General features: G+C 39.7%; 1 protein-coding gene across 2 annotated transcripts in view; it reads right to left on the bottom strand.

The window, feature by feature from the left end:
• gstcd (glutathione S-transferase, C-terminal domain containing) overlaps positions 1-19648 on the bottom strand; it is a 68524-nt gene that overhangs the window by 21333 nt on the left and 27543 nt on the right. For both annotated transcript variants that reach the window (XM_079656219.1, XM_079656218.1), the window contains exons 6-8: positions 1519-1634; positions 1120-1164; positions 346-474 (exon numbers count right to left, since the gene is read on the bottom strand). In XM_079656219.1, coding sequence (XP_079512345.1) covers positions 346-474; positions 1120-1164; positions 1519-1634 — 290 coding nt within the window. The remainder of the gene's footprint in view (positions 1-345; positions 475-1119; positions 1165-1518; positions 1635-19648) is intronic.

Here is a 19648-nt window from a genome sequence, read left to right as displayed (position 1 = left end):
TTTGTAACCAAATATCTCTCAGAGGGGGGTGGGGAGGGGCTCCTTATTTTCATCTAAAGTAACAGACAGAGAATCAGCACTTTGGAAACAGGGCTGAAACAGAGGGGATTATGGGTAATGCTGCAATGATCTGTTTGGTGTGTCAGCCAATCAGAGACATGTTCTGTATATATCTGAGACCTGTAATATATTGATGAAAAACACTATTATAGGGGACCTTTAACAAATTAGCCAAATCACTTTAAATGGTTACCATGTTGCCTATAGGACCTATATCAATCAAATAGAGACACAATTGATGCAAAGGCACCTTTTTCTTTGTGTTAATAGCAACAGTTTGCTCACCCCAATCTCAAAGGGTCCGGTGAAGTAGTCCAGATTCGCCTGAATGAAGCCGATGTTTTTCAGACCGAGCTCAGCTCCACGACGCTGGGCTCGGACCAACGACTCCTCTTTGTTCTCTATGAGGATCACCTTGAATAAAAACAGAAACAACACAGCTGCATGTGATTGCAACTTTTTCATACGTGGCAACATAAAAACACAGATTTATGGAAAAATAATGAATGAATACACCCCTCAAAAATGAATAGACTAGAATAAGATGACAAACATAAAATAAAATGATTTATTTGTACAATTAATAAAGAAACATGATTTATATGGCCAGTTCAACTCTCATCACCTTTTCAAGAACACTACAGGAAGCATTTCATGACTGATAATAATCACTTTATCATTAAAAATAGATCTAATACTTTACCTACTAATCTCTTTTTAAATGTCAAAAATAATGATAAATGCCGTTTAAAGGTTACCAGTCTAGAGTCAAGTCACGTCTCCCAGCAACCAAATTGAATGATACGTCACACACACACACACACACACACACACACACACACACACACACACACACACACACACACACACACACACACACACACACACACACACACACACACACACACACACACACACACACACACACACACACACACACACACACACACACACACACACACACACACACACACACACACACACACACACACACACACACACACACACACACACACACACACACACACACACACACACACACACACACACACACATTACCTGGCAATCTGGAAGTGTGTGGGCCAGAACAATGCCAAGGTGGCCCTGAGAAACGGCACGAAGAAAGAGGAAACAAATGAAAATGCACACACTGTGAAAACAGCAACCATCAAAGGGGTCATGAATGGAATTATGATTAGTGCTGCCCTTTCCAACTAAGTATTGACCCTCTCGCCATGCGGCGCCATCGCTCTGAGCGTGCATTTATATGAGGGTAATTACCAGTCCGTCTGTGTTCAACGGCCAACAACACAAGTCATTTAAAGAGAAAAACAGGAGGGAATTTGAGGCTTCGCTCCTTTCAGCTGGCTGCTAATGGACCAGCCGTATAATGTATCCATCAGTTGGAGCGGTGATAAATGCGCGTGCATAGCTTCACTGATGGATGAATCCACGTACCGTCCCACTGCAGAAATCCACCACCGTGTACCCGGGCCTGGCTATCTCCGTAACCATGGCAACCAAGTTATTCAGCTGTTGCCTCTTCCTGACGGCACGGATGTTTGACATTTTCCCTGCAAAAGAGCACAAAGTGGAAAGCAACAGGTGTTTTTTAAAAGGAAAGTTCAAAGGAAAAGTCCATTGGAAGTGAGAAAAAACAACTCTGACATGAAAGAAAACTATTTTCTTATGAATATGCCTGAGGATATTAGTCCTGCTAAATCTTTTTAAGACACTTTTATGAACAGACTTTTCTGTTAAACCCAAAACATATGAGCTTTTCTTCATAGCATCTGTGTTTATTGGCATCTGTTTTCCCACTGTATTGCTTTTTTAACTGTTGCTTACTTTGTTTTTTTTGTATGTATTGGTAGGTTGAGTTCAGTCAATGAACAACATAACACGTCAGAATACGTGTATGATAAAAATGAAATCTCTCCATCCCCCCATTAACAAAATCTCTTACGAAAAGGCAATATTCAACATAGGGGCGAGCAGCACTTAGTCACTGCCGGACGTGGTGCTTTCATCTATAGGCTCTATACACCTACACAGATATACTATAAACGGTGCTAATATTTGACCATTTAAAATCTATTAATACACACTACCTTTTTATTCGTTACTCTAATGCGTTCTTTTTCTTTTCCGTCAGCGGGCAAAAGTTCCCTCCACACAACTGCTCAGATTAGGATTGAACAAGCAGCCATTTCAGGTATTGTTTATACCGCACAGATACAAAAACCTCCACTCCGTCGTCAGCAAGTTTTCCAGGCGATTGCCAACGAGGGAGAGCAAACAATCATTCAACATAATCAAAAGCGTGCCTCAGGGCCGGAAAGTGTCCTCTTTGTTTGTGGCAGAACTTTCTGTTGCTATGCGATCAGTGTGTGTACCCCATTAACTCAGAGCACATTTCAGTCTCCGGCATCTTCATCACCCTTCTTCTAGCACGGTGCATCGGCAGTGAGCCGGTGTCACGCTGCGCAGATGCTATCTCCGGTCCATAAATCTGGGGGGTGATTGTTTCATTTACCCCATACTCATTCTCTCACTGAAGTATCAGACAAAATATTATTCCTACACGCTCTCGCTCACTCTGCTTTGTATACGACACCAGGGGAGGTAGAGAGCGGAAGAAGGACTTTTCATTCTCCAGACAAGAATAGGATATTTTATAGGGTCATTATTCAGGATCTCATGCTGGCTGTTATTGAACTGATCCCAGTTGTAGGGAGAGCACAATAAAGAAAGTGAGGGATTCATTTAAATACAGAAAAACAGCAGGAAGGAAATGGAGAAGACTACGTGCTTGATTTGTATTAGTCATTCACACAGGCGCAGGCACTTCTATGTGTCCGTGGCTCCAGAGGGGCTTCAGTTTGAAGGCTTTTTGATGCATCCGAACACATTTAGATTTTAATTGCAGTGGGCAGAAATAGAAATGGGAATCAAAGACAAAGCTTAGTGAGGAAGAATAGAACATCCAAACAAAGTAAGATTGCAAATTATCCATTTAAGACTCAAACTTCTGATGTGAAATAGAAAACTTTAAAACGTTTGAAAAAAGAAATTCCGAACATTATTAAACCAGTAAAACTATTCATATAGAGTGAAGTAATGTTGTCCTGAGCAGAGAATAAAGTCATACTGCCTCCCAGTGTGTACTTTTAAAGTAGCAACTTTTAGCTCGGTTTTAAACTCCTTTGTTTACTTCTGGAACATAGTGACATCACTATGTAACCCTTGCGTTCCTATTGGATACCGCTCAAACACAGCGTCCCTGATATAGGCTAAGGGGCGGGACATCTCTAAGCGGTTGACTAATCACAACAGAGCCGGCCAGCTAACCAATCAGAGCAGACTGGGCTCTGGTTTCAGACAGAGGGTGAAAAGAGGTGCCACAGCACATTAAAGCGAGGACACATGTCACAGTAGAGACACTAAATACAATATGAACCTGAAAAAGTCTCCTTTAATGCGCGACAATTTAAACTGTGTGTCAATTGGCTTGGGCAAGCAGCACCAATTAAATTCTTCAAGCTTTTATTCCTGATTATAGCCGTCTTGAAGGTCAAACTCATTTTATGCGATGAAACACACTTCTTGTTACTTGTGCCATTATATTGAAGTGTGAAGTATTCTCTAAATTGTTCTATCTGTTATCTGAGTGAATTCAAAGCAATTACACAAACCCACTCTCAAGACCTCTCTCACTTTGTATCTTTTCCTTGAAAGCACATCAGAAAATGAAATTGAAAACAAAGGAAGAGGTCAACTGTAGGTTTGCTCGTCTGCGCCCACCCACTCAGCATTACGTATCTGATGCGTTTGACCTTTAGCTGTGGTGACCTTTCTCCAAACAAAGTCTTGTTGGAGTAGAAGTTCACAGTCGATCACACCCACACACACAGACTTTGTATTCAACAAAGGATAATCCATACACCTTTTGCACTATAAGTGGGCATTGGTCCTACATCTACATCTTGCAAACATACATTTGTTCATAGTTTATTTTAAATTAAAATAGCTCAAAGTGTCTTGCCTTAGAATGTCTTGTATACACTATGTTGATTTTATTGTTATTATTATTTTTTGTTTCAATGTCATTTTTTGTGGTTACGGTCTGTTTTTATTTTCTTTGGTATTGTTGACCCTGGTAGAATGGTCTCTTTTACTCCCTTTATTGTACATGCGAGGGTCTATGTATGTATGTTTTCTGTGTTTGACAATGTCACAAATGAATCACATATTAAAAAAAAGAAAACGCAGCTCAAACTGAGGATAAACTGATTGTTAAAAATGTAACTTGTTGATCTTAACTTGCTGCCACGTGTGCCTGTACCTGTAGAAGTCAAAAGTATTTTACTGTATTACTCTAACATGGTATACAATCTGGATATTATCTTACTTTTTCAAAGTCACTAGAGGATGGGTCAGAAAGATGCTGTTACCTGTGAACTGAATTCATAATGCTGTATGAGATGTATGAAGTTCCAGAGTAGATGTATTCATTGACCAAGTCCCTTGCCTAACAGGCAGTGGATTCAGGTAATGAGCCCAAGAGGTAATGCTCCAAGATGTCTTTTTTGCAAAGAAGGTCACAGAGACACGACTCGCAGAAAAGCACCTCCCCCAGGGTCTTCATGAGACTTCATCAAAATGCGTCTCGAGAGGATCTCTGCACTGAATTGCAATCCTCTCGCCAGACAGAAAGCTGAGAGAGGATGATTACATTCATTGATGAGAGTTCTGAATGCATTTTTCAACAGCTATCCCCACTCTTTCAAATAGCAAACGCAGTCCGTTTGTGGCACGATCTACTTTAACATATGCTTTTGAAAAATAGATTGTCCTCAAGGTATTGAAGCTAAAACGCACATAGATATTGCTCAATTATAACATGTTGACAGCTGGCAGCTAAAATGTTAACCATTTCCACCATCTTAGTTCAGCTTGTTAGCATGCCATTATTTGCTAATTAGCACTAAACACAAAATGGACACAATGCATTTTTGTTCCTCACGATGCTGCTAGATGGGGCATGAATGTCTGTACCAAATTTGATGGCAAGTCTTCCAAGAGTTTCTGAGTTATTAGACTCAAAACCACACATTTGAACATCATGGTGGCACTAAAGGAAAAGTCAGAGGATCGCCAACGTGTTACGGTACGTCCACACAGCAGCGAAAGAAAATCTTGGAGGTGGGCGTATCTGAAGCTTGGGGATTTTTTGCGAGCAACGCGACCAACAACCAATCACATGAATCTCCCGCCCCCGACATACAAAGCAATAGCAATGTTAAAACGAAGTAAACTGGATATAAACTCTCCAAACAGGCGAAAACCTACCAGTTTCACCCACTGTCTCTGCCACCTCCCTCCATGCCTGGTTCCTCCGGTTTGTATCCCGGTAAGTAAATAGGGACTGGTCATAAAGAACCGGGTGATTTGCTACCGCAATAATTTTGTTAGGAAAAATAATTTGATTTGCATAAACGGGATTTGATTGTCTGATGCTTCCACCTCTCCTTCAAAAGTTGAACATTGCTCAACTTTTGAATCCTGAGAGATGCCTGGAAATCTCTGCTTTGCTTCCCACAATGCTTTTCGGCGAAAAGTGAGGTAAAGTGACGTCACCCCATTCAAAGTGAATGGGCAGAAGCGTTGGAAGATTTTTTTAACGCTGCTGTGTGGACGGGCCGTTAAGGAATCCTCTTCTTGGATCTCTGAATGTTTGTACACAATTGTGAGCTAATCCATAGAATGGTCGTAAAGGGATTTAAAGTAAATGTCAAATCCTAATGAAGGCACAAAAGGAACATCCATAAGTGGCTTGTTTGTGAGGGTTTGTGTAATTGAACCTTTGCTGTGTACATCTGCAGATAGCGGCTGTGACCAATCAATAGGAAATCAATTCAACGCAGCTGTAATGTCTCTCTGTCACAGTTATCAATGTCCTAGCAGCCAGAGTAAAAAGTGTTCTTCATGCAAGACATGAGGCACAATTTCTTATTGAAGGATAGTCTATCTTTCCAATAATCAAAATCATAACACGTCGCCAAAGTTCCCAGCTTAAGAACAAGCATCAAGGTGACATGAACAATTACCTTAAATCGACAATAACACAACCACCGCCTGTATATTCAGTTTATGAGCTACAATAATGAAACGACGCAGTTTTGACAAGGAATCCTCAAAAGTTTGATCCGAACCCGAACTTGTGAGACGAAAACAATCACAAACCGTGTAATTCGCGGAGAGCTCAGACGTAGAGAGGCTTGTCTTTCCTGTGATTCTTTCACCGACATCTTTTCATGCATCCCAACTATCTTCCAACCCCTTTTATAAAACAGACGCAGCAATCACAAGTGTGACAGAAACTGTATGCAACTGTCATGTAGCCAAACCCAAATGATCCGCTAGGAAGAATAGTTTTTGACAGGTGGACATTAGCTCAACTCTCCTCCTCTGTCATTACTCAAGCTGTACAAGAGAGAGGGTGGGCTCTAATGTTTCAGCAATTAGTCAGACGTTGTCTTCTTTTAGCATCAAGCCAAGTTTGAAAATGCTAATAATCATGCATGAATTGATCTTTGAACAAGTGAGAACTGAGACGACATTTAGTCGAGCTATGCTTACGTTACAGAAAGTCAAAATCTGCATTCAAAGAGTCTTTTCAAACTGAATTTTGGCAACATGGAATATAATCCTCTGTTTGTGTTACACAAACAATAACAGCGGAAAACACTGGCAAAGGAAAAATACAGTGTTTGGCCAGCCGTTATTGAATAGTAAAATCGTATTATGTTGGAACACGCAAAACCGATAAATGAATACACCAACGTGCAAAGATTATTTTCTTTGTTTCAAATCCAAACTTCAATACAAATGTCCAGAGATGGTCCATTGTTTTGTTTGAAGATAGTAATTCTAAACAAAGAAAAAACCCATAAGATAAGTTTTGCAGTGTACATAAAGGTCCACAGAGACTGCTATGTGTCTGCATATCAACTGTCATGCTACATACAGTCATACAAGTTATTTTGGATTTAACCCTTAGATGCACGAGTGACTGGACCCTACACTCTTCCATAAGTGGGTCAAAAAGGACCCGTATTAGAATAATGTGTGTTTTTATGCCATTTTGGTCATTTTGGTTAAGAAAAATCACTTGTATAATATTTAGTATTATCTTTTTGGTTCACACTAGAAAAATGTTATATTTAATTTTTCACAATTTATCATTTTAGACATTTTTTTTACATTTTGAAAAAAAAGTTTTCCCAAAGGATTCCATAGAAAATGCATGCGGGTCATTTTTGACCCACTTATGGAAGCTTCGGGTATTAATACAAAAACTACAATTTCTTAAAATGTAAATTATATGATATCCAAAACATGTTTTTTGAGGAATAGCTGGAATATGAAATTATAGAAAAATGTAATTACAAAGATACTTCAAGAAAACCACCTCAAAGGGTTAAAAAAGGTCCACAGAATCAGTTTTAGATTTTTAGTCAGGCATTATGGAGACATTTCTTTCTTTCCTACATTTCGGCTGGGCACAATTCAGGCCTTCCTCTGCAATTGAAAATGAATCGTCCATGTTCTAGTTGACGTTTTCCTGACCTCCTCTGCCGAAGTGTAACGATGGTCGGAATCTGATGGCGCGCTCTGCCATTATCTCCCGAAACACTTCTGCACTTAACCTCCTGTCACAGGCTGATAACCTGAAAACAGAATATTCTGATGTTGCTGGTGTTAGTGAACAGGGGAACGGCGTCATCCAATCCGGAATAACTACTGGCACAAAGCCAGAGATGACTGAACCAGTAAGAGTTCTTGAGAGACGAGTTTTCTGTTATTCTAGCGGGTTGCAGCTGCCTTGACATCTCTCAATGCTCAGTGAAGAGAAAACAAGCATCGACAGCTCAGGGGAGAATGAGGATCCATTAGCCCGGTGTCCTCTACTCCTAAAAAGTGCCTACCACGTCTCGCTGCTGGCACTGAGCCCTGAGCTTGTCTCTTTTCCCCTGATGCTGCAGAAATGCCCACAGCCTTATCGAATAGGTCCATCACGCAGATTAAAATGTAAACACATTGCGGTGGGGCGGGGGGTGGAGGATGGGGTTTACAGGATCCGACAGCTAACACCTCTCAGAGGATATGCTGGTGCAAAACTACAAAATACATATATGCAGCTGGTCTAAGATTCAAATTTAGATCATGTTCGTTTTGAAAAATGGTTGCTAACTCTAGTTATTGGCATGGTGGGCAAAATATTTCAAAAGAATGGTGGTGGAATTACATTTGAGGATAAACATAGTGTTTTGACAAAATAACATGCCATCTTTGAACAGAGAAAGAACAAGCTTTTTTGTTAAAGAGTGAGCGTGTTAGTTTAAAAGTGTGTTGCAATATATTGTTAGACATTAAAAGATTGTTTAAGTCCATCTATACTGTGAACTCCAGGGTTATAGGCAGACCCAAAAGAGTCATGTATACCTACAGGAGTTTTCTGTAGGCTCCTGTTACGTGTTTGCTGTCAAGGAAGAAATACATTCCTGACGGACGGAAACGACTCCAGACGTGTTTACCACAAAAATGTCCCAGACAGAGTCATCTGTCAACCACCGAGAAATGTGGTGTCACAGGGTGTCATGTTAGAAGATGGCCAAAACAACTTATGTTGCAGAGAAACTTCTTACATGGGTCAAAGATTATCTCTTTTAATAATGTATGTTTGCACAAGAAAAAGATTGAATAAAGCCAACTTTGATATAATTTATGTTGAATAAATCAACCAGGTGCTGGAAATGGTCATCTCTAATATTAATTTAAGCTCATATAAAATACTGCTTTGAAGTTTGACATTCAATATATATAGTAAACTGTTTGGGCAGCTGTTAGTGCGGGGTAATAATACATTTTCTTTCATGAAATTGACAGTCAAGCACTATCTCGTAACGATTATATATAACAGTACATATATATATATAAATATGGGGTTGTAACATAAATAAGAATGTGGTTTATCCTTTAATGCAGTGATGTTCATGCTCTTCTAGAAGAAGGCAACTCTAATGGTGTTTTAATGAGTTAATACTTTTCAGAGATTAGATCCAATTAAATAAAAAACAAAAAAGCAAAAGAACAAGCCAATAAATCAACTTTGAAAAGCCTCACTAGATGGAAAAAGAGATGAGTATGTGTTTAGTATCTGAGGCAAGTAAGGTTTCTATAAAGACTGAACCTTTGCATTGAGTTTCACACATGTCACGAGCACATTTGTACATGTCAGGTCGTGCAGAATCAGGCCGTATCCAAGCACTGCGAATATGTTTGCTCATATACAGGAACACCATAATGGTTCAGTGAAGTAGAAACAGGAAGGTGTAGGGGATCATTATCTTCTGCTGCTCTTATGATCATATCATGTTCGGATGACTGGAGCCTTCTCAAGAAGTCATGAATGTCCCAGTGTGTCGGTTCACAAAGGCTCAAGTTGGCCTGTCTCTCCGAGGAACAATAACAATGTTTTCTCCTCTTGGCAGCTGCTCAAAACATCCCAGCGTGTCATAAAACAAATGTAAGTTTGGCGTGGGAGCTGTTAGCATGGCTAGGGGGCTTAAAAAACGCAAACTGGTGCTCGACACTCGACTCCTTCAGCAGCACTGTGTTTTTGTAGCGGATGAAATAAATATTTGATTCTCACATTAGCTCAGATGTGGATGTGTCAGTCCCCAAATGAAAGTCTGGCTAATGCAACCATAACTCCCGTTTAACTGCCTAAAGTTAGAGAGTGTGCTATATTTCCTTTATGTGACTGGAAGAGTGCAAACTGCTGTTCCCTGAAGTGCTGAACTGCTACTACCGCAGGAGCACACCTACTAACATAAATAAAGAGTGCTCCTTACCACCTAATAAACAAAAGTGCCTGGAGCACAGGAACTAAAGTGATATGAATTACTCATTTTCTGACAGATGTGGCTACAAAGAAAGCTAAAGGTTTAACAAAATGCTACATATAATGGCAGTGGCTTAGACAAACGAGAAAAAAAAAACTATTTTCATAACTTTTGAAAAGAAAAATGTGTTTTCACTGTATGACATTGATAATGTTTAGTGAACTCCTTAAAACCCAATGGAGTTTCAATTGATGTGGCAACACTATTTAATTGTAATTAAATTGTGTGCATTGTCTACTTGTACAGATAGTACTGGAGGAAAAGGTCAGTAGCACAAAAAAGCCTTTAATTTAATTACAGGCCCATATCAAACCTGACATTTCTAGGTAAAATCATTGAAAAAGTTGTTTTTCAACAGTTGAGTAATTTCTTGCATTTAAATAACTGTTTGGATGTGTTCCAGTCAGGCTTTCTTCCAAACCACAGCACTGAGACTGCTCTTGTAAAGGTCTTCAATGACATCCACTTAAACACAGACAGTGGCAGAACTAGTTGTTAGTATTATTAGATCTCAGTGCTGCGTTTGACACTGTTGACCACAACATATTACTCGACCGACTAGAAAACTGGGTGGGACTTTCGGAAACAGTTCTACATTGGTTTGAATCCTACATAAAGGACAGAAACAACTTTGTTTCTATAGGTAAATACACATCTGAGTTGACAAACATGACATGTGGGGTTCCTCAAGGCTCCATCTTGGGGCCTCTTCTCTTTAACGTCTACATGCTACCACTGGCTCAGATAATGAAAAACAACAAAATAAGTTACCATAGCTATGCGGATGACACACAAATGTACGTATCAATTTCACCAGGAGACTATGCTCCAATTCAAACACTGAGTAAGTGCATTCAACAAATCAATGACTGGATGTGTCAGAACTTTCTCCAATTAAACAAAGATAAAACTGAGGCAATGGTTTTTGGAGCCAAGGCAGAACGTATAAAAGTTAGCGCTGAGCTTCAGTCTGCAATGTTCAAAACAACAGATAAAGCCAGAAATGTAGGTGTAGTCATGGACTCGGACCTGAGTTTGAACAGCAGGATTTGGATAAGTTGTCCATGCTTTTATCTTCAGTAGACTAAACTACTGTAATGGTGTCTTCACAGGTCTCACAAAAAAATCTATTAGAAAGCTGCAGCTGATTGAGAACGCTACTGCACGAGTCCTCACTAACACTAAGAAAGTGGATCCCATCACTCCTGTTCTGAAGTCTTGACACTGTCTTCCTGTGTGTCAAAGAATAGATTTCAAAATACTGCTGATGGTTTATAAAGCACTGAATGGTTTAGGCCCAAAATACATTTCTGACCTCCTGCTAAATTATGAACCATCCAGATCTCTCAGGTCTCCAGGGACGGGTCAGCTTTCTGTCCCCAGAGTCAGAACTAAACATGGAGAAGCAGCGTTCAGTTATTATGCTCCAAATATCTGGAACAAACTCCCAGAAACCTGCAGGTCCGCTGCAACTCTGACTACTTTTAAATCCAGGCTGAAGACTTTTCTTTTTGCCGCTGCTTTTAATTGAACTATTCATATCTTAGAATGCTCTGTAACTTTTATCCATGTATTTTTTCTTTTAAATGTTTCTTTTATTATCTTTGGTTTTTAATGACTGATTTTAAATGCCATTGTCTTAATGTCTTTCATTTTTTGTAAAGCACTTTGAATTGCCTTCGTTGAAAGGTGCTATATAAATAAACTTGCCTTGCCTTTAAAAAAATATTTAAGCCAACAAATAGAAAAACTGTACTTAATCAAATACGGTGTTTACGTAATTTGAATCACCTTTTGAGCAAATACAAAAGTAAAAAACAAGGTTGTGTTATTTTATTAGAGTTAAAGCATTCAACAGAATCAATCTATTTTAGCTGAAAGGACAGATGTCTGCAGCAGCTTGTGCTAAAGGGATCTGACCATGAGCAAGTCATTTCCATTTCTGTCAACCAAATGGGAACAAAAGACAGACATTTCAAGGTAATTGCAAACTGTAACATCCATATGGTATTCGCCTGATAATTGTCACAGTAACACCCTAATTGCACTATTTCACAATTTTCGTTGTATTTATTTGCACTATTTTTTCTGTTTCTGTTTTATTTAGTTGTTGATGGAGCCTGTGACCTTAGATTTTCATCGACATAACTATACTGTAGCTATGTACGTATGACAAATAAAAGCCTTGAACCTCACATTTGAACAGCAGACGTGTGTTACATGTGTGAAGAAGCCACAGGGTCACAGCCACAGTGAGCCAAGGCAACACGCTTACAATGACGGAATATAACTAAATGAGACTATGACACATTTCAACAATACTCTCTAGAACTGGATTTCCTTTGCATGACAATCCTTTCTGTAGAGGGACCCCAAAATGATTTCTCACAGCTCCCTAGATTTAAAGGCACCTTCAACATGATGTTTTCATGAACGGCCACAATATCTATCTGGCAGAGCTTCATTTCTAACTTGGCATTGACTACTGCAGGCATCTTGCAATGTCTTCGTCATAATATGAAGATTGACTTATGTTGTCGTTGTGTATGCGCTAGTGCAGAAAGATTTGCAATTATGAACGGAAGCATGAGGAAATAACTTTGTCCCATCTTTGCAGAGTGCTGGCAGTAATTAATAACGGGAGAGAATTCGAAAATTGAGTCCTTTTCAGGCAGTGTTTTGAATAGACAAAGCAGAAACTCAATATAATGCTGTTGATCCAAAAAGAAGAAGAAAAAAAACTTAAAGCTCAAACTGTTGACAAGTTGTCAGAAAGGAAATATGTGCTTCCACAGCAGCAGACGCAGAAATGTCTCAATGTGTTTGCGTAAGACTGTGATAACAAGAGAAAGAAAAGGTAATGAAGACGAAGACGAGAGGAAAAAAATCTCGCTGTGTATCCTTCAACTATTTTGGAATGTCTGTCAAAACATGTCCAGACGTGGCTGTAGGCGAGAGGTCTGCATAATTACCAAACTCCCAGGGTCCCTTCTCTCAGGTCAGAGCACATACTTAATTTGTCGACACTGTTTTGTTGAAAAATGTGCAAACAACCAACTGAGACATCAGTCTGTTTCTTCCAGACAAATCCAATTACTCACTTCTCTGTTACACATTGAAAGGGCATCAAATCAACACAGTTTGACAATGAATATCTGAAAGCATTCGGGTATGGCTAAAATGGTTTGTCAATTAATTACCGTAATAGTCATTTGAGAGATAATGTACCACATATTGAGAATTCATAGTAGGTGGTCACAATGTCGGAAATTCAAAGATTTGCTTGATTACACTAAAATGTGTTTAGGTGTGATAATGAATAATATTCAGCTTAGGAGGCACACAGTTATCATGAATTAAAATGATCTTTCTGGCCCTATATGCAGAGAAACGTGAGCCACAAACACTTCTGTTCCAGATCCCATTGTCTCCTATAATTTCCTCTAAGAAACCAATATTAAAATGCATTTGAACCCTGTAACGAACCGATGTACACAAGTTGGTGTTATGTTAAAAGTACACCTTATTCATTCTTTCCAATTAGTCCTGTTCTTCCCTTCTTTCCATTAACAGAACTAAGCTAAAGAGAACTTTGTCGGTTTTCCCTTAAATAGCATGACGTCGTTATTCCTGGTAGAAAAGAAGCTATTAGAAGAATTGTGTTGCCCCTAAGCCAATATGTTATGTGTTGTAACATGCCAGAGTGTCTGAATGGAGACCCTCAGCCTTTTCACATTGCCTCGGCTCGCTGGACTTGTCAAAACAACCGACAACAAGCACAAGGGAGGCCTCTCCAACCTCACATTTATCATGGCAACAGAACGTTTTTTCATTCTCACGGAATACGTTTATAATTGTTTTCCGGGAATGACAATTATGTACTTGAAATGTCAAATAGAGCTCAAAAACAAGTCTGATATTTTTCGTTATTTATCAAAAATGGCATGTTTTCGCCAAGATAATCGCACTGTGATGTGTCATGTGGTCCATGTCTTGTAGACAGAGCCATCCCACTCAGTTGGCTAATATTCAGAGTGTAGTCTAAATGTTGACTTGCAGTTTGTCTCAGAAGTGCACTGCACTGTTTGTGGTGGACGAGGCACAAAACAAACATACGCTCCTCTCCTTTAAAACTTAGGTAGTTTGAAATCGATCCGTTCTGCCAGTGAAGTTGTGTTTGCCATGGGCAGAGAAACACAGAGGAGAGGTTTCAAATGAGTGAATCCAACACTCACTAGTCAGTTCAGGTAAGGAAGCGGTGACCTGAGGCTACTAACACGCTGATGCACCGGTAAACCACGTCCACAGCGAAATCATTAAGCCTTGCTCAGTTTCTTGACTTGAGGTGGTTTTGAAAGTTCAAACAACATAACAAAGTAGATTTCTTCCACCCAGATTTATCCAAACTCTCACAGTACTTCCCTCACTTTACCCTGAATCCCAAAACCACTGAAACCTGGGAAACAGTCACATGGCTTAACCTTCCCATCTGACCAACTTGGGAAATAATGATAATACTCCAGTGCACTAGTTCTATGCTGAGCTAGTGTTTTTGGAGAGGAAAAGCAACAAGTATTGGTCCAAACTTCATCAAACATCAAAGTAGATCAACAATAATATGTTTATGAGGCTTAAGCTAGTAAGCGTCAATTTCAAACTACTTTACTGAAAAAACTTTCATCTTGTACGGCCTTTCTAACACCCTCTAGTACCAAAACTGGCAAGCACATGGATCTGTTTATAGCTAATGATGTGTCTGTTTACATGGACTTGACAGGCTGGTTTGCGCCTACAGTCCGGGTATACAGTGTGTGGACAACTCTATATTTGTGACTGCATGAGGACAGTCTGTTCGCCTCGGTCCTCCTGCCACCCCCACTATATGGAAAGTATCATTTTGGCTCTGGATCGACAATAACAAATTGGGTGTAAAGTTTGTCTGCATCTCCATAGAATATGCAGTGTTTTTATACACATCAATATAGGCATCATTAGTTTATTACTTCCCACAAATGCATGACTGAAATTACAAAGAGCTAAATGTTGATAAACTGTAATGGTCAACCATTTTCCTTCAGCAGATTCTGTCTATTACAAATCTTAAATAACAATAATAAATGTCCTAAATACAAATAAAGTTAAAAACACTTTGTTCCTTAATAGTAATAATAATAAATATTATTTTTATAGCACTGTTCTCTAACCCAAAGACGCTTTACATTTGGGGAAGGGTAGACAAACAAGGACAGGCAATAAAACAACAAAACAAAAACAAAAACAAAACAAAAAAACAAAACAGAAAAGCAGTCAGGAGGAAGTTAGTTGAGAGGGGGGGGTGGGCATATGGATATACAGAGTTGAACAGTTCCTGTTCCTTCCTGTTATTTCTCTTATTTTATTCAGTGCCCTCTCCCCCCTCCCTCCCTCCCTCCCTCGCTCTCTGAGCTCCACCAGAGCTGTCAGAGTCGGGGAGTAAGTAGCACAACGCTGGCATCTGTGAAGGGACGTGTCAACGTCTTCTGGCCTGCCACCTTTGTAAAGTCTCCCAGTCAGTGAGGCTTTTAGCTCTAGCCTTGCAGTGCTAACTGAAGGATAAATAAAGCCTGGCTGGATTCCAGCCAGCTGGTGTTCCTGCTCCTCCCGTTTTGTTTTTTCTCACAGAAACTTTGGACTGCCATAACCAGGGCCCCTCGGGTGAGGAAATAAAAGGATTCTCTCTGCAGGTCGGTGCGTTAAGTTAAAACGTCACTGCAGAGGGAGACTCCAGGTGTGTGGAAGGAACGTTTCAATAACAAATACTTTAGTGGCAGATTTATTTTCATTATCGCTATTCATTATCCCTATCTGCAAATGCCTTGCCACCGCACATATATTCTTCTTTGGGAAAGTGGGACAAGAATCAAGCGACTGCAGATTGGCCACAAACACTACATGTGCCCTTTGAATAATTAGAGCAGGGTTTAGATCAGGGGTGTCAAACTCAAATACACAGTGGGCCAAAATAAAAAAAATGGGTACTAGTCGAGGGCTGGACTGGTTCAATGTTTATTGCAAAACGTATTGAAATGAACTTATTGCACATATTAAACCTGGAACTAACAAAGCTTAAATTATTGCCTATAAAAACAACATTAAACATTAAATAATCAGTTAATTTCTTATGGCTCTATCTGCAGCTTTTCTGGAGTCATTTCTTATGATTAGATTTTTCCACAAGCCAACAGCAGCTTCAAAAAAACTATTTCCCTCAAAGAACAAACCAAACATGCCCTGTTGTCGCAAGAAAGAAAGTGCAGAAGGAAACATCCATTTAAACTCAGTTTGCTGCTCTGTGATGCTAGTTCACGCCAGATACTTGGCATCTCATCTCGGGTGCAAGTTCATCAATGTTTGGGCTCAGGCTCTGAGCTGAGGAAACCCTCAGGATGGAGTGAAGGTGTGCGTGCAATATACCGGCGGGCCAGATCGAATACTAATTAAAAATTATCCTGTGGGCCGACATTAAATCCACCACGGCCCGGATTTGGCCCCCGGGCCTTGAGTTTGAGATAGGTGGTTTAGATGAATCATTGTCTTACTGAGCACATGCATACACAAAAAATACATTTAATGCTACCTTTCGTTACCCTCCAATTCTTGCAGGTCCCCCAAAACTATTTCTGTGAACAATTCTCAAAAAATATAACCCCAAAACTCAAATATTTTTTTGACAAGAGGATATGTTTGTGCTACCAACTCCGGGAATATGAGTGATGGGTTTTTCTAAACAGTGATTATAGATATGGCCCCTGCAGTGTATGCGATTTATATTTAGTGTTAAATGCCTTGCAGATGCATAGACAGACAAAACACACACGAGAACTCACCCCTATAGCACAGTGTAAGCCAACCCCATGCGGGTGTTAAAGAACGAAATGGTGAACACAGATAACTGAGACACGCTTGTCAACATCCATACACAACCTTCATTTGAGCCAAATTAGGTAGGGGCACCGTGGGGAGGTCTCTGCCACAATAGGAGCACATCTCACAGAACACACTGAAACCAAATATGACACATCATCTACCACAGTGTTCACAAGATACAGTACATAATAATAAGCCCTGAGCCTTTCTTCCAAATAATGCCGACAAAATGAGGATTTCTAGTTAGATCGCTCTGTTCAGGGATGGGAACAAATACACATTCATAAAGTGGTGGAAATTGCTAAATTGTAAGATGTTGTTTATTTTTAAATGCCTTTCATGTTGAAGAAATGTTTACAGTTTGAGGTTGAAAGCGGAAGTGAGGTTGAAAGTGTAATGAGAATGCAGGGCAGGTAAGGAAAAGGGAAACCAACAAACTTAAATAGAAAGAGACACAATAAAGACAACTAGTGCAGAGAAATATACACAAAAAACACAAGTTGAACAAAACCAGACATTGGAAGGGATAAAAATAACCCCCAAAAAATGAAAGGGCAAACTTTAAACACACATTACCTGCTTTTCATTGAGACTCGTTCTGTGTCTCCTGTAATTAACTCCAGTCTGTGAGCACATCTTTTATAACTTGCCAAGCCACACATTGTACAAATTAAAACTGGCAGATGTACGGAGCATCTTTCCAAACGAGTTATCGTGTTACCTTTTCAAACTTTCCGCTGCTTATCAGGGTAACTGCATTAGAGAAGACCGCAGTGGAACATATCATTCATCTAATCAGGGTGTAATTTTCCTTTCTAGATGCTTCACCCTCTATTTTACACGTAAGTGCTGATCCTTAACCCCCATTGGTATCTTTCTATTGACTTTCTTTTTATAAACGCTGCTTGAACATTTCTCTTCACATTGTGTAAGGCAGGGGTCACCAACCTTTTTGTCACCGAGGGCTACTTCAAGGGTACTGAGTAATACGAAGGGCTACTTGTTTGATACAAACTTCCTGAATAACATAATTGCACGGTTCACCTTTAATGATAATATTATTATTAATAATAATCAGAATACATATTAATTTACTGTATGTGAAGGACTGTCTGATCACATGTTAATGTTAATTATTCCTCACAATAATTATTAACAATGATTTACCATTGCTATAGCAACCCCATTGTTTTGTTATGAAAATGTATCTATATTTATACACATTCTCGCGAGATCTATCAGGGGTCGTTGTAATGCTGCGTTCACACCGGACGCGACTTCGCTCTAATCGCTTGAGTTTCACCGCTGCTGCCAGCTGTGTTTACTCGCATCATTCAAACAAGACGCGCTGGCTCGGGAGCTACAACTACAACAAAATGAACATATTTTACCGTGATTAAATTGTAATACACGTTTCTAAATGATACCGAAGTAACAACATACTGATACCGTTTAGTAAAAACCATGAATTAATGCTTGACAAGTCTGCAGACAAGACGGCAGGCGAAAAACCTTTTAAAATGCTTGTTTTCTGAATGGAGATTGGGTCGACCAGGCTAAGCTAACGTTGTATATGCTAATTCCACACTCATAACAACGGCCTACAGACATAAATAAACCAGCGACTGTATTCGCCATGACACAGACAGTCTGTGGTTTGTACTTGTTTAACTTTTGTCCAGTTTCTGAAAAGATATGAGGAGCTGTGATCTCTGTTTGCGATGTTTTCTGGTTGAACGTCAGTGGCAGGCTGAGATCCTCACCACTGCTCTGTGTGTGTGTGTGTGTGTGTGTGTGTGTGTGTGTGTGTGTGTGTGTGTGTGTGTGTGTGTGTGTGTGTGTGTGTGTGTGTGTGTGTGTGTGTGTGTGTGTGTGTGTGTGTGTGTGTGTGTGTGTGTGTGTGTGTGTGTGTGTGTGTGTGTGTGTGTGTGTGTGTGTGTGTGTGTGGTGATGAGGCCGATGATCGTAGCTGCTCATGCTAGCTTGTCTCAGCTAAAGGTGGAACGGAGATTTGGTGCGTGGAGTTCAACTCTGAACCTATCTGGGATCAGAGTTCAATTTCACGCACCAAATCTCCATTTCACTTATACAGGACTGTCTCAGAAAATTAGAATATTGTGATAAAGTTCTTTATTTTCTGTAATGCAATTAAAAAAACAAAAATGTCATACATTCTGGATTCATTACAAATCAACTGAAATATTGCAAGCCTTTTATTATTTTAATATTGCTGATTATGGCATACAGCTTAAGAAAACTCAAAAATCCTATCTCAAAAAATTAGAATAGTTCCTCAGACCAAGTAAAAAAAAAAGATTTATAACAGCAAAACACAATCAAACATTTGAAAATGTCCATTAATGCACTCAGTACTTGGTTGGGAATCCTTTTGCACGGATTACTGCATCAATGCGGCGTGGCATGGAGGCAATCAGCCTGTGGCATTGCTGAGGTGTTATGGATGCCCAGGATGCTTCAATAGCGGCCTTTAGCTCATTAGCATTGTTGGGTCTGGTGTCTTTCAGCTTCTTCTTCACAATACCCCACATATTCTCTATGGGGTTCAGGTCAGGGGAATTTGCAGGCCAATCGAGGACAGTAATGCCATGGTCAGTACACCAGTTACTGGTGGTTTTGGCACTGTGGGCAGGTGCCAGATCATGCTGGAAAATGAATTCCTCATCTCCATAGAGCTTTTCAGCAGACGGAAG

Source organism: Notothenia rossii, assembly GCF_949606895.1.
Source record: "Notothenia rossii genome assembly, chromosome: 1".
NCBI lineage: Eukaryota > Metazoa > Chordata > Actinopteri > Perciformes > Nototheniidae > Notothenia > Notothenia rossii.
Note: the sequence above shows the minus strand (reverse complement) of the source record. Positions and strands in the feature narration are given on the sequence as shown.